The sequence below is a fragment of the Buteo buteo genome, chromosome 8 (assembly GCF_964188355.1).
Source record: "Buteo buteo chromosome 8, bButBut1.hap1.1, whole genome shotgun sequence".
Lineage (NCBI taxonomy): Eukaryota > Metazoa > Chordata > Aves > Accipitriformes > Accipitridae > Buteo > Buteo buteo.
Window position 1 is genome coordinate 45,050,845 of NC_134178.1, and position 14,845 is coordinate 45,065,689.

Genomic DNA, 14,845 nt, shown 5'->3' on the forward strand with positions numbered 1-14,845 from the left:
TAGAGCTGCCTACAACAACCCAGAAGAATTTAGCTGTCTCTAGCTCTGAAGCAGAGCAGCTTGTAGTCAGAGCTTCTGCAGTTGCTTCAGTATCTTCTGGGAGAGGATGGAGAAATCTGCAGCCCTGTGGGCAGTGGTGCTGGTGCTTTCCAGAGACAAACAGCTCTGTTTACACTGGCTTGGTAGCAAGTAAAGACATTAGCAGTTTTAAGGGTCTGCTGCTTATGGTTTTCAGATGAGACCTCAGCCAGGTTGTGATGGAGAAGCCTTCTCACCTGGGCTGATGGGCTCTGCTCCTCAAGTGCTTTTTAACCCCCTACTGACCACAAGAGCAAGGCTGCTATTCTGGGTCCCTAGTGCTCTCAGTTTTGGGCAGGATGTAGTATGGCACAAGGTACAGGACAGATTTTTAGTCTCAAGATGTCAGTACCATGACACTGAGGTCTTCAGACCAGAAGCTTCTGTGTGATTAGCTTGGGTTTGCTACCTGTGGATTCACCTGGCTATGCAGTGTGGCTAAATGCAGAGCCTATGGTTGCACACAGCATGCTGTGCTGCACTGGTGACTGAAGGACACGTGTAGGGGTTAGGAGGGATGAAGTGATGGAGAGCGGAAGCTCGCTTGTCATCAGGACAGTGAGGGTACTTACTATACAGCTCTGCTCTCTTCCAGGACTATGGGATCCCAAAGCATTTTGGTCTCTTTTATGCTATGGGCATTGCTCTGATGATGGAAGGAGTGCTCAGTGCCTGTTATCATGTCTGCCCTAATTACTCCAATTTCCAGTTTGGTAAGCTGAGCTTCCTTTTTCCTTTTGAGCTGGAGGTAGGATTTGCCATGCTCTATCTCCTGCTGAGTTGCTGGCATTTCCCATCCCTCTACCCTTGCAAACCTCCCTGGAGTCTGCCTGTTCCAGGGCTCAGTTAAGAGGCAGTGGGTCTTTGGATGCTGGGGACTCTGGTATTGCACTGCTGGCAGGATCTTCCTTTGCTTTTGCAGCTCAGTGTTTGAAGATAGTAAGTGCACAGCCTGAGTGGCAGAGTGCTCAAGCGTAGGAAGTCTCTGTCTGCCATCTCAGTGGAAACGTTTCTCTGTGGGCTCCTTTGCCTTCCTAGGGAAGAGAAGACTCAGGCAGGATCTTGTCTATGTGTGTAAATACCCAATGAGAGGGAATGAAGATGAGTGATCCAGGCTCTTTACAGTGGTTCTCAGTGACAGAACAAGAGGCAATGGGCACAAATTAGAACACAGGAAACTCCATCTGAACACAGGAATTTTTTTTTTATTTTTTTTTTCTAAGGGTGATCAAAGACTGAACAGGTTGCCCAGAGAGGTTGAATTCTTCTATGGAGGTATTCGAGGCCTGAATGGACACGGTCCTGGACAACCCTCTCATAGCTGACCCTGCTTGAGCAGATGGTGTTGGACCAGACAACCTCCAGAGGTCCCTTCTAACCTCAACCATTCTGTGATTCCCTGCCTGTTTCTGCGCAGCACTGTGGGAATTTATTTTCTGAGCCCCTTTAGTTTTTGTTGCCCTAGAGCATGCTAAGTGTGCTGCAAGATGGCAAAGCACAAAGTGCTGTACAGTGTAGTGCAGTGTCAGGGATTTGTGCCTGCCAGCCTTGGGTTTGGCCCTGCTGCTGCACTTCTTCCTATGCACTCGGAGCAGCTTTCTCAGCCTACTGACAGTACCTGTTTTCACTGTTTCTGTTGTGCTCCCTCCATAGACACCTCCTTCATGTACATGATCGCAGGACTGTGCATGCTCAAGCTCTACCAGACCCGCCACCCAGACATCAATGCCAGTGCCTACTCTGCCTATGCCTCGTTTGCTGTGGTGATCTGTCTGGCCGTCCTTGGAGTGGTATGGCTCCCTCTTACCTACCTGCTTCTCTGGGAAGGAGATGGTGTGGCTGGGAACATAGCTTAAGTGGGCAAATGACTGGGGAGAGCAGCAAGGCAGGATAAGAGTGTTAAGAAGCTGCTAGCATTTGAATTCATTATACTGTGTTTTCCTCCTCCTTTCCCCTGGCCTTGCAGGGAGGGGAAGAGCAGTTTTCATTTATAGATCTGGTTTTGGGTTAGAAGATTTGGGGGTTTCTCTTCCATGTTCAGTGGGGTTGTCTAATGCCCCATGGTGACACAGGAGAGAAAAGGATCAACCTGCTGATAACAGGGCTCAGTTTGCTTTTAATATGTCTGCTTTCAGGTGTTTGGGAAAAATGACATGTGGTTTTGGATCATTTTCTCAATGATCCATGTTTTGGCCTCTCTGGCTCTCAGCACCCAGATCTACTACATGGGCCGCTTCAAGATCGGTAAGTGCTGTAACTGAACTATCTTGCTCTAGGGTGTGCAGGTGCCTCCTGTCCTCACCTGAGTGAGTCACCTATGCAGCACATCTGTGAGCACAGTCCCGTGGCCTGTGTTTGTGTTCTGGGTTATCCTGTCCTCTCATCCATCTGATGCTCTTCCTGGCCTCTGAATTCCTTGTGCTGCTGCTTCCCAGACCTATGGGAATCAGCAGGACCTGTCTGCTCTGTGGTGGCGGAAGAGCTAGGCTCTGAGGGAGCCTGCCCTTCAGCTACAGCTCTCCCTAATGCTGTGCTCAGAGCGGTGAGCTAGGTAAAACCCTGTCATGGGATGAGGGGGGAGAGGGTCTGGTGGGGATCCTGGCTCTTGTTCTCTGCTTACAACCATATTTCTCCTTCCTCTTCTGCTTCTGTTTGCCTCAGATGGCCCTGACTCAGGTAACTGTCAGCAGCTCTCATTTTTCTCTGTTGAACTGATTGAGCAGTGGCATAGCTGCCGGGGATGCATGGATGTGTGTGGGGAGGCAGGCTTGCGTGCCACCTGGGGTCAGCTCTTAAGAAGTGAAGTCAGTTTGCCAGCACCACCGCCAGTCCTGTTTCTTGACAGGAAGGCGGTGATATAGCACAGGAGAGCTCTGCCCTTGGCGCAGGAGCCTTTTCAAGCTCTGTGTTTGTGATTAAAGAGGGGCATGTTTGTGTGTGCGTGTCTGTCCATGCCCACTGCCACTGATGGCTCTGCAGTGAAGCTTCTGCAATGATTTTGAGAGCAGGTGTGTCTTTTCTTGAGTGTGCTCTGCCCCTCTAGGACCTTCTAAGGGCTGTGGGATCTGTTTCTGGTGTTTCCCTGCTCTGGCAGCTTGTTTCATGGAAGGTGATTTTCCGCCTTCCTGCACACACATCTCTTCCAGAGATGTGGTTGCAAAGCCAGTCTGTTTACACGTACAGAGAGGGCCTATTTGACTTCTGGGTAGCGCTAGTGTGGAGGGTTTTTTCTTATTTTCTTTTTTACCTGTTGTTCTGGCCAAATGCCATCCACATCCTGTGGTGGCTGCCCTTCTGCTCAGACTGCTCCCAAAGAGCAAGAAATGAATCTGTTAACACCCTGACCATCTGCAGGCGGGGTCCTCTGTTGTCAGCTGGTGGCTGTCCACATCTTTTCCCTGTAGGCATTTTGGAGCTTAATCTGCTGGCTGTTCTGGCTTTTTATCCTCTTCTTTGACAGACTTGGGGATATTTCGACGGGCAGCGATGGTGCTGTACACGGACTGTATCCAGCAGTGCAGTCGACCAATGTACATGGTAGGTGACTTCTCATCTCAGCACCTCCCTCAGCAATTGCTCACTTCCTAGGCAATGTGCAGAGGGAAGAGGTGTGGCTGTTTGAAAAAGTGATGCTCCCTGTCTCCCTTCTGTGCCCTCCCCCAAAATGTTTGGGTAAGTGTAGATCTCTGTGAAGTGGTTTACCCCCACCTTCAGGCCTCCCCTGATATCAGGCTTAGTGAATAAAACATCACAGCAAAGGTGATACAGCATGGTAGGATTTCGCCTTTGCTCTTGCTCTCTGGGGGCATCTGTCCAAAGGAGTGTGTATGAGGCTCTGTGCAGCCCAGTCTCTCTGGGGAAGGCAGTGACTATTTTGGCTCTGTGGCTTAAGCAACAGCTATTGCTATTTCTACAGCACCTCAGGGTAGACAGCAAAAAAGTAAGAAATGGTAGCTGTTACCTTGTGTCCCCCTGATACTTTCTTCTTGGCACAGAGTGCCAATTAGGGCTTGAAGTCAAATGAAGTTATTATCCATGAGCATCCTTCCCCCCCTCCCATCTCTGAATAAGTGTCAGACCGAGTTTTGCAAGCAAACTCAGTGCACTCAGGCGTAAAGTAAGCCTGGCTGGCCTGAAATAGCTTCATCATGAAAGCAGCTGTAAGCGTAAATGCACATGCCCCACAGATGTAACCCTTCTGCCTGCTGTAGCTATAGTGCTTCCCTAGCTAATGGTGAGATGGGTGAAAAAAGGCTCTGTGGATATGTGTGGGATGCTATCCAAAGCTTCCCCTGCTGCCTCTTTCAAGCACATCCTTGCTCTGTGCAACAATTTTTCTGTAAAATAGTGGGAGAGAATGAATCTAACTAGAAAAGCAGTGGAAACGGTCAAAGAATTTGCAGAACCTCCTGAGCCTGATTCTTAAGTCCTGGGCTTGTCCTTTTTTAGATGTTTAGTCTCCTTCTTGCAATGCTTTCCTCAAATTTGTAAGGGCCAGAGCAGTTTCCATCTGGCAAAAGCTCGTGTAGTGCAAACTTCAGAGCCAGGTGTGTGTGTGTTTGCAGGAACCAGACTCCAAATCCTCACATAATGATACCCTGAATTTCTAAGGCAAAGGCCTCTTTTTGCATTTCCTTCTGCATTCATATGATCATCAGTGTCTTCTCTTCAGGACAGGATGGTGCTGCTCATTGTTGGAAACCTGGTCAACTGGTCCTTGTAAGTAGTGGAGTGTTTGTCTTGCATACTTGTGCTTGTGGGCAGCAGGATTCAGTATTGACACATGCATGGCCTGAAGTGATGGGGAAATGCAGCAGAGTCTGTGCAATAATCCTGTGCTGGGGCCCTTCTGACAGGTTTTGGCAAGGAGCTTGATCTGATGAGTGCTGATGGTAGGCGGATCCATAGGACGCAGTGCAGCACTACAGGGCTATGTGAGGCATCCCTAAGCACTTCAGCTGGTGCTGTCTCATGGCTTGTGTCTGAGCGAGCTTGTATAGGGCTGGCCTGGTATGGTGGTGCTGCGTTGTTCTGTACACATGCTTCCCACATAGCTGGGATGTCTCTGGCACAGCCAAGGTGGAGGAGACTTGACAGACACTTGTTAGTCAGTCACAGAGCCTGGCTCAGCAGTAACTGCATGGATGGAAGGGATCAGCTGTTGGATGAGACTTAAAATCATTGCCCGAAGCTCTTGCTTTTCATTAAAGCTGCTTCTCGGGGATGTGCCTTCTGCTAAATGTACAGGTCTGGGCCCAACTCCTACCAAGTAAGATGCATTGGCTGTGGGTTGGAAGCAACTCAGGGCCCTTGCCTGTCTTCCGGGGTCTCCAGTTGTGCTCAGTGGCTGACCATGGCTGAGTTTGCTCGGCAGAGAGCAGAGGCGAATGATGCGTTTCCTCCAGGGAATTGGGAGGCTGTGGCAATGTTGCTGTGTCCTGTGGTCTGGTGGGGCAGTGGGTGGCTGTCAGTTTGGGGATGTACCGTGTCCCCAGTGAAAGAGGCTGTCTAATGTCCCTTCTTCCCCCTCTCTCAGTGCTATCTTTGGGCTGCTGTATCGGCCCAGAGACTTCGCCTCCTACATACTGGGGATCTTTATCTGTAACCTGTTGCTGTATCTGGCTTTCTACATCATCATGAAGGTAAAGGGAGGCAGCTGTAGCTGTGCCTAGGGTGCCTGTCTCCAAAGGGGAAGGGATGGGTCTCTTTTCTGGCTGCAGTTTGGGTTCCTGTGGTGCTGCAGAGAGATGTGGAGGGGTCTTTGTGGGGCTCAAGGTGGGACAAGGTGTTGGTGTTGGGGAGGGATGCTGTGTAGCCATCTCAGGGGAGGCTGGTCTGTGTTTCCCTGAGGTGGGCAGCCCTTTGCAGATGCAGATGGTCCAGGCTGGTGTTTCAGCCCTATGCATGGCTTCAGCCCCTGGGAAGAACTCAGGGTGTGTTGTGAGGCTATGTCCCTCTCTGCAGCTCCGCAGCTCTGAGAAGCTCCTGCCCATCCCCATGTTCTGCATCGTGGCCACGGCAGTGGTGTGGGCAGCTGCCCTCTACTTCTTCTTCCAGAACCTCAGCAGCTGGGAGGTAAAGTTCCCCTTTTACTGTCCTGTCCATCTCTCATCATCTTTCCTTCCCGTTGTTTGTTTTACACAAAAAATACTCTGGGGAAGAGTCTTGGGCTGCTCATGGAGAGCTGAAAGGATTTAACTCCTTCAGAAGACTGGGAAGGGAGCATGGGAAGCTGTGCTGAGTCAAAAATGACTGTATGTGTGCAGCTATGGAGAGACTATGACCCAGGTGATCCAGAGATGACTGGTCCTCACCAGGGGACAGAGGAGGAGCTGGGGATCTGAAAGCAAAACTGGATAAATCCTGACCAGTGCTGGATGGAAGACTTCTTCCTGGAGCAGATGGCCAATGGGGAATAATCTGCCTGGGGTTGTGGGGGCTCTTCGTGGCCTGGGAGGCTCTTTGAATCCTGACTGAATGCCTTCTAACAAGATACCATGTCCATCTCCATGGAAGTGACAGGCTTGCTGCAGGGTGGTCTGGTGGAGGCTGTGCAGCTTGTGCTATGCCGAACCTCGGATGTGGAGACCAGAGGGTTCCCCCCAGCCGTGGGTTGTGGCCCCAGATCCATCTCCAGGTCTAAGTATGACATTATGTTCCTGCCCTGCTCTCACCACATGTCCAGCCAGCACAGTGCTTTTTCCTGGCTCCTGCATGGAGGGTTAAGACAGGGCGATCTCCAGGGGGTGCAGTGTGGCCAGCCAGGGCCCTATATGAGTGGATATCAGGTCCTGACTGCCTGCCCACTCCCCTAGGAGACTCCAGCAGAGTCCCGGGAAAAGAACCGTCCATGCATTCTGCTGGGCTTCTTCGATGACCATGATGTCTGGCACTTCCTCTCTGCGGCTGCCTTGTTCTTCTCCTTTCTGGTAAGTCCTGCTGAGCCTCACTCTCCTTGTCCCTCTCTATCTGCATGGAGCTGCGGCTGCCCCAGGATGCCACAGAAGTGCCCCAACTCCTCTGCTTGGCTCTGCCTCCAGACATCCTTCACAGTGGGATGCTCCTTGTCAGGGGGATCAGGAATCAGGCTTTCTCCTTTGGCTTGTTGCTCCGTGTGCCTCCTGGCCTCAAATTCCCTCTGGGGCTGTGGGTCACACAGCTGTTGTGGGGAAGCTGAGGGGCTGCTGGTATGACCAGCCCTCTCATGGGTTTGTGAGGACCTCCGAGGAAGAGACCCTACTTTCTTTGACCCAGGTAGTAGGCTCACTGGTGTGGAGCTTAGCTCGCTCCTGGACTTTCTGTCACTTCCATAAATTGACTCCTGTGCTTCTCTACTTGGTACTACTTTTCAGACCTGATGGTCTGTGTGGTGGAAAAGGTGGAGGCATCCCCTGCGATGGGGTCAGAGCATAGTATTTTGGGGAAGTGGAGAGGGAGGCCTTAACCCTAGCTGTGCAAGGCGCAAACTGTTTGTGAAGGAGCTGCCTGGCTGCTTGCAATGCCTGAGCTGTGGTCAAGCAACTCCCACCCTGCTGCCTCCTGGATGGCTCTTCAGAGGCTAGTGATGAGGGACTAATTTACAAGCAGCGTCTCCATCACGGCTGGGGCAGGATTACCTGCTCAGGTACTTGCAGCACTGTAGGCAGAGCTGCCTACAGCTGTGCTGCCAGAGTGACTTGCTGGGAGCATTACAGAAACAAAGTTCATATGGCACATCTACGTGGGTTCCTGTCGTGAATTCTGTATGTGCTGGAGATGCAGCCCAGGTGGAGCCCCCCTGTGATGCGATGCCATCAGGAGCTGGTCATTCTGCCCAGCCATGGGCTGGCCAGCAAGACCTGAAGCTGCCTCGCACTTTCCTCCTCAGGTCCTGCTGACCCTGGATGATGACCTGGACGTGGTGCGCAGGGACAAGATCCCAGTGTTCTGAGCCCTCAGGGGACAGGGGCGCAGGGACGTCCCAAACTGCTCAGCCAAAGGCACCAGGCCAACTGGTGTCTGTGGGGAATGAGCCTGCTTCCATGGCCAACAACCCCGTGGGAGCAGGGGAGCCAGATCCCACAGCAAGCACGAAGGGGTGCTGCGGTAACTGAGGCGGGACCGGGAGGGAAGACAACACTTGCTGCTTTCCTACCGCATCCTCTGGGGCAGGCATGACCCAGGGGCCGAGGACAGTGCCCAGCCCTCCAGCTTGTAGGTGCAGTGGGTGCTGGAGCCAGTGAAGAGGGAGGAAACGGGAGGTGTGTTTGAGACCTTTGCTTCCCTTCCTCCCTGCTGATGTGCTCCGCTTCCTCTCCAGTGAGCAGGCTTGACAAGTGTAATGCAGCTCCTCCTGCATCTGCAACTGGCACCTGTACCCTGCAGGCTGCTGCCCTCGGAGAGTCCCTTTGGCAGCACCGGGAGAGAATTTGGTTCCTGTCCTGCAGCCGCTGAGGGAGCAAAGGACTCCAAACTGAGGTGGAAGTAGGGGACTGTTTTCTCTTTTTTGTCGGAGAGGCTCCCTCCTCCTGTAGCTGGTGGGGAGCCATGGTAACAAGAGACTGCAGTGTTGGAGGGGAAATGGTGGACTAGAGCTGCCCATGAGTGCTCTACCAGAGGCAGAACCTCCCGCCTTGCCCTTGCAGCCTCTCACTTACTCATATTGAACAGCCTCACTTCACTCCGGTGACTCCTACAGAGGCACTTGTCAGTGTGATGGTCTCTTTCACAGCACCAGAAGTGCTGTCCTCAAGTGACCGTAAGAGAGATGGTGCGGCGAAGCCGCAGTCTTGCATGCTGGGCAGCTCCTTGGCAGCTCCTTGGCAGCTCCTTGGCAGCTCCTTGGCAGCTCCTTGGCAGCTCCTTGGCAGCTCCTTGGCAGCTCCTTGGCAGCTCCTTGGCAGCTCCTTGGCAGCTCCTTGGCAGCTCCTTGGCAGCTCCTTGGCAGCTCCTTGGCAGCTCCTTGGATCCTGCTGCGTGGCCTTCCTAAAGGGGCAAGGTGGGGAGGGGAGGCTGTCCAGCAACCTCAGACTTTCTCCTCCCACAAGCTTGCTTTGGGGAAACTTGGCAAAACGGGCTTCCTTATAGGCTGGGAGTGTGGAGGAGGTTTTGGGCGGTTGGGGCTGAGCTCTTCAGCTAAAGATCTGGACCAAACTTTTTTCCTCTCCAACTTTTCTGCATCTGAAACAAGTTTTTAAATGGCTTCTGCATTCTTCCTGAATTCTTAGTTATTTAAAAAAACAAGAATAAGGTGTGAATTATTTCAGGCCTTGCATCTAAAAATGTGACCTGTTTTGCTAATTTTGAATTAAAAAGTATTCTTTGAGGCCTGCTGTCCTTATTCTTGTCATTGTCTGAGCACTTTTCCGTTGATGTATGTGCATGTACTCAGTGATGCAAAGGCTCCATTTCACTTGTGCTTACCAAAGCAGATGACTATGGTAATTTTCTACTCCAAGAAGCCTGTATCTCCTAGCTTTTAAGGTTTTAAACTACCTGGTTTTTATTTTTTCTAAGTTGGAGTTTGTCAAGATGGTCAATAAAATGAATGTTCCTAGTTCCCTGCTTTGCAGGTTGATTGGAATTCTTCTTGCTCCAGCTCTCAGCAGCAGCAGAGAGCACTTGGGGCAGAGGGGTGCCAGCAGCTGTCATCCTTAGGACCCTTGCAAACAGTTTCCTGAGCATAGGTGCAGATGACTTGCTTGTTCTCTTAACCAAATTGCCTTTGTGAGGCTAAATAGAGTAAAGAACAGACACTGTTGTTTGTCACTGTAGCCCCTTCGGCAGAGTGGAGGAGGAATGACACAAGAGGCTGCCAGCCGCTATCTTCCTGAGCAGAGCTGCACTGCTCCGGAGATGTAGCTGCGTTTCAGACAGGGTGTGCCAGAACATGCAGAAGGTGGCAGTGGTCTCTGTGTGCTGTGTTGTATTACAGCGCTTTGGGCTTGACTTGCAGGTTTGCCATGCAGATGGAGTTGTGAATGTTTCGTGTTTGAAATAGGGGTAGGTCTCTCAGGCTTGTTGTGAAGCATGAGCTTCTCTTCCTTAACAGTGTCACCATGGGCTGCAGGGAAGGAGATGACACTTGCTTTTGTCGGAGTAGCACCAGCAGAGGAGTATCAAGCTGAGGATAGTCCACGTTTTCCATTCAGCCACCCTGCAGCCTTGCCATATGTTCTTGGTGTGTCTAAAATGGCAGATTCCAATATTAGCGACATAGGCTTGCCTGCAGCTTCCTTTTTCTTCTCATAAGGAAAGACTGCCAGGAAGTCTGAGGTGCAAAAAACCTCCCCAGATCCTTACTGCCGAGTGCAGCGAGACTGAACCACCCCCGTCAGGGACTCCTGGTGGGGCTGTGGTGCTTTGTCTGTGCAGATGGAGTCGCCTGGGTTTCTGTACCCAGAGGTATATGAATGTTTGACCTGAGAGCTTTTTTGCAACATGTACTCTGTGCTGCCCTGTCCCTCTCCCTGCGAATGCAAAGGCTACTGTAGGTCCCCAGGTGCTGTACTTCCAATTCTCTGATCAGTGAAACCAAAATTTGTTGTAATAATACCTGGGGCGTGCAGGATGTGCTCTTTCCAGAGAGCTCTACTTGGATGGCAGGTGGTAACATGCAGTGACAGCCCTGCTGCCAGCACCATCCATTCCCTCCCTTCTCTCTGCTTCTCTAGTTCTGGCCTTGGCAGCAGGAGCTGAGGTCTGGGGCACAGCTGCACAGAGCCCTGCTGCATGGTGGCACCTGGAAGCTGCATGAAGAGCTGCAGCAGTAGATCTGTTGGGAGGTGATGTGTAATGGTCACATCATTTGCTGCTGGGTGAGCTAGGGAGCAATGGGGCAGTGCTTTGGGGCCAGGACTGGGGGAGGCAGCAGCAGCAGAAGGGGAGAAAATTTCCTGATGGAGTCCTCATTATGGGCCTTGCATGTACAATATCTTGCTCTAGCAAGTGCCTGGAAAAGTTCAGGTTGAGCCCTGTTTGTGCCTTCAGGGTGGGTTACAAGGCTTTGTGCGGGGATGTGCTCACAGGACAGCAGCGCTCCGGTGGGCAGGATAAATCCCTGGGTGCTGGGGACGTGTGGGGTTTGAACACAGCCTGCCAGCACCAGCAGGTTGAGCACGAACTCCCACGCAGTGCTAAACTGAAAGAAACCTCTACTTGAACCTTGCTCCTCTGGGAGGGAGCTGTGTAAATCTTGTCTAAGGTGGGAGCTTGTCAAGGTGGGAGGCTGTGCTGGGGTGATTAAAGGTGCTTGAAGTGGAGATACTGCCCTGCTGTTGCCTGAGGCTCAACAGTTGGAGCATCTGCATGCTGTAGGAACTTCACTAGCCTTCAGTCTTTCAACTGCCTGGTTTCTCTGGTGTCCATGCTGCAATCACACCTTGCAGCTGCAACTGCACTATGTAAAGCATTCCAGAGCCCACTGAATATTTTTACATGAAGTGGGCAAGTCTGGCCTGAGACTCCAGTGTGGTTTCTTACTAGAATTAGCAAATGCTGCCTCCCTCAGTCCCCTTAAGCCAGAGAGACAGGGAGAAGAGGAACACTAGTTCAAAAAACCCGTTGATCTTGGCAGATCATCAGAACTGGTGTACAAGCAGGTATTTGGGGGGGGGGGGGTGAGACTTGGAGGATCCGGTGTTGGATCCTGCCATTTGTGAGTCTAACCTGAAGTCTTCTTTTCTCACTGTGCTGCCTTCATACCCCTGCTTAGTCAGGTGCAGGATGGGCTTTCGCCTTGCAGGACTGCCCTTACCCTGTGTTTAGGTGTGGAGAAAGGTGTGAGCAGCTTTTCCTCTTGTACAAGTATGTTCTGCTTTTGATGTATTTTGTGGTGCACAGAAGTCAAGGACATAGGACGAGGTGTTGGGGTAGTAGGAATAGAATATCGCTTCTGTGGCAGACTGAAGAAGGGCTTGTGTGCCCCCAAATTTGTCCACTTTTGGACACACATTTTCATAAAAGAATATTCCTTCTCCCTGTGTCTTCCATAGTCTGTAGTTTCAGACCTTGTTCCAAGCTTGTATTTGTTTCTAGCCAGGAAGGTGGTTATTTCCTCTAAATAGGAATGTCAGGAAAAAAACTTAATGTTGAACAGCAGTTGGAAGACTGGAGGTAGGAGAGCAACATATGTGCTCGCTGAGCTAAGCAGAGATGAGCACAATATGCAAATGGCAAGGTGGTAGCAGTGCGGGAGAGAGAGGCTGGAGAACAGCACAGAACAACCAGAAAAACATGAGAATTAAATTAAATACAAGGAAAGGCACCTCAAGCCTAAGAGGCGGGAGGAAGGGTTGGAATCGTTTCCCTGCTGCTTCTGTGCCTCCAGCTTGATGCATCAATTTTTAAAATTTCCTCTTAGCTTTGCTCTGCCTGCTGTTTTCTGTTCGTACTTCAATTCTCCCACCCAGCGGCCGCACGGCTCAGCCTGATGCTGTGGCTGCAGGGGTATCTCGATGGTTCTGGCTGGTGAGATGTCTGGCTGGGCACCTGGGCAGCTCTGTGTCTCCCAGCTGTCCTCATCAAGCTCGGCTATGCAGCACCTGATCTGCAGGTGTCACAGTGTTAGTTGGAGGTGTGGGGGGAGAAAAGCAAAGCAGCTGATGTGTGGGTTGTGTTAGGAGGTGGGGGCCCTTCTGCTGCCCATGGGCCAGTAGCGGGGTCCCTGCTTCCCCCATCAGGTGCTCATCCCTCCTACGCTCAGCACAAACTGCTGTAACAACTCTTGAAAGGGAAGCAAATGGTTCAGTTTTCTGGTGAACCCCCTCAGTGGGTTTAAGTGGCTCACTGCAGGGGTCGAGGGGCTTGAAGGAAGCAGGAACTGGCCTGGCTGGAAGTGGCGGCTGCCAGAGTAACTGTATGTCGTGGAAGCTGTACCTGCCTGGGAATATCCGCCCTAAGCTTTCCACAGTTAGTCATTAAATACTCAGGCTTATTTGCCATGTCATGAAATATATTTGCTGTTTTTATAAGCAAAAGAGCTACCAACACTCAGCTTTGTATAATTGTTGCGTTACCTCCTGCAATGCCCTCCCCATTCCCACATTTTTCCCAGGTAAAAGCTGGTGCAGGGCTGTGGCTGGGTCAAGCAGTTCTGCAGGGCCAGAAAGCTGCTGCCAGGCAGGCTCTGCTCTACCTTCCCCAGTTGCAACATGATCTGCCTCTTGCCTCTGCTGTGCTCTTCTCTTCACACAGCGCCCGGGCACCCGAAGGTGTCAGGAAACATAGGTAAAGTTGTTCTGTCTGGTACAACTCAAACTTTTGTATAACAATAATAAAACCCCCTCACAGTTTAGGGAAGGTATTAGGATCTTGTGAGCTGACAGTGTTACAGCTACCACCAAAACCTCTGGGATGGTAGAAGAGCAGCCAAGGCAGGGGGAGTATGCTGTGTTTTAAAATGTGAAGGCACAGTTTTAGGAGAAATGTTAACTTGTCCACAGCTAAATGTAGATTTTGTGCCTATTAAAACAGCAGTACTTAACACTGAGCAAAAGGGTCTTTGGTGGGGGGAAGTGAGCAATGACAGCAACAGGGAGATACTGAGTTTATCCATGACGTGAACAGGCTGTATTTGAGACTGAAGTATGCTGCCTGAGGGTATGCTCCACCTCTAGCTTAAGATGGGGGAAAAACACTTTGAGCCAGTTTCACTTGTTTTTTTTGTATGTGGTTTCCCTCACATACATGCGCCTGTGGCCGCACCAAGCGTTTGTATGAGCCCAGCAGACCCGAGGGCCCCCAGCAGCTTTCAGCATGGAGGACAAGCGGGACCCTCACTCCCCCAGTGCGCTGCTGGGGCCTCGGTGGAAACTGCGCCAGCAGCCCTGCTCCATCTCCACAGGTAAGCACCGCACCCGCGTCTGCTGTAGTTAGCCAGCGGTCAGGGCATCAGAAGGTATTCAGATGCCTTGTGTCCCGTTTCCCCTCCTCTCTACTATGATAGCAGGTCTCTACAGCAGGAAACTTCACCTTTATGCAGTGTGCTGGCACAACTCTGACACTGAAGCTGGGGCTGTTGCTCGTGGGTAGTGTTTGGGGCGGTTAACTAGCCCTGCCTGCCAGCTCTCGGGCCTGAGCTGCCCTCTCAAGGCAGGGAAATTGGGCTGAGAGTAGGTTACTATGACTGCTCGGAGACTGTCCTTAGTCCTGCGCATGTTGTCTTGATGTTCTGAACTACAGTGATCTCTGAACACAGCCTCCTCGTTAAACTATAGATACTGGCTGTTGCTGAAGTAACAAAATAGCAGCTAATTTGTCTTAATACTAAATTTTAATTAAAAAAAAAAAAAAATCCATGAGGGCATCTTCCCTGTCCACCAGAATTTTGAGGTTTACAAGCAAGGCATTGTGGAGCCCCTGAAAGCAATTGTTTCCTAGCAATTCTGTCAACTCCTCCTGTATTATGCAGCCTCCCACAGAGCCTTTACTTACTTTGCAGCCTCTCTGCACCTGTCTCATTCAAACCACATCCTTTAGATTCAAACTGTGACAAAGGAACTATCGTAGAGCACTTTACAACCACTACGGCAGTGCGTGATGAGCAGCATTTTATAAAGCTGATGTTGTATCTTAACACAGTGATCACTGTCATCTGGGTAGGGACAGCACCTGCCACGCATTATTTAGATACTTCATTATCAGTTTATGTTTCTTCTGGATTATGCAGTGTTATATATCCAGATAAAGTGGTGCATAACTCTGGTCTATATCATAGAATGGTTTGGGTTGGAAGGGACCTTAAAGATCATCTAGTTCCACCCCCTTGCCATGGGCAGGGACACCTTCC

At 51.0% G+C, this 14,845-nt stretch overlaps 1 protein-coding gene across 22 annotated transcripts in view; it reads left to right on the plus strand.

Moving 5' to 3' along the window:
- SIDT1 (SID1 transmembrane family member 1) overlaps nt 1-14,845 on the plus strand; it is a 55,830-nt gene that overhangs the window by 31,774 nt on the left and 9,211 nt on the right. For 14 of the 22 annotated variants that reach the window (XM_075034438.1, XM_075034434.1, XM_075034436.1 and 11 more), the window contains 9 exons: nt 674-791; nt 1,732-1,868; nt 2,214-2,322; nt 3,539-3,615; nt 4,751-4,797; nt 5,615-5,720; nt 6,043-6,153; nt 6,894-7,007; nt 7,946-13,900. In XM_075034438.1, the coding sequence (XP_074890539.1) occupies nt 674-791; nt 1,732-1,868; nt 2,214-2,322; nt 3,539-3,615; nt 4,751-4,797; nt 5,615-5,720; nt 6,043-6,153; nt 6,894-7,007; nt 7,946-8,008 (882 nt within the window). In that variant the 3' untranslated portion in view covers nt 8,009-13,900. The other 8 variants (XM_075034430.1, XM_075034429.1, XM_075034441.1 and 5 more) reach the window with 8 other exon arrangements.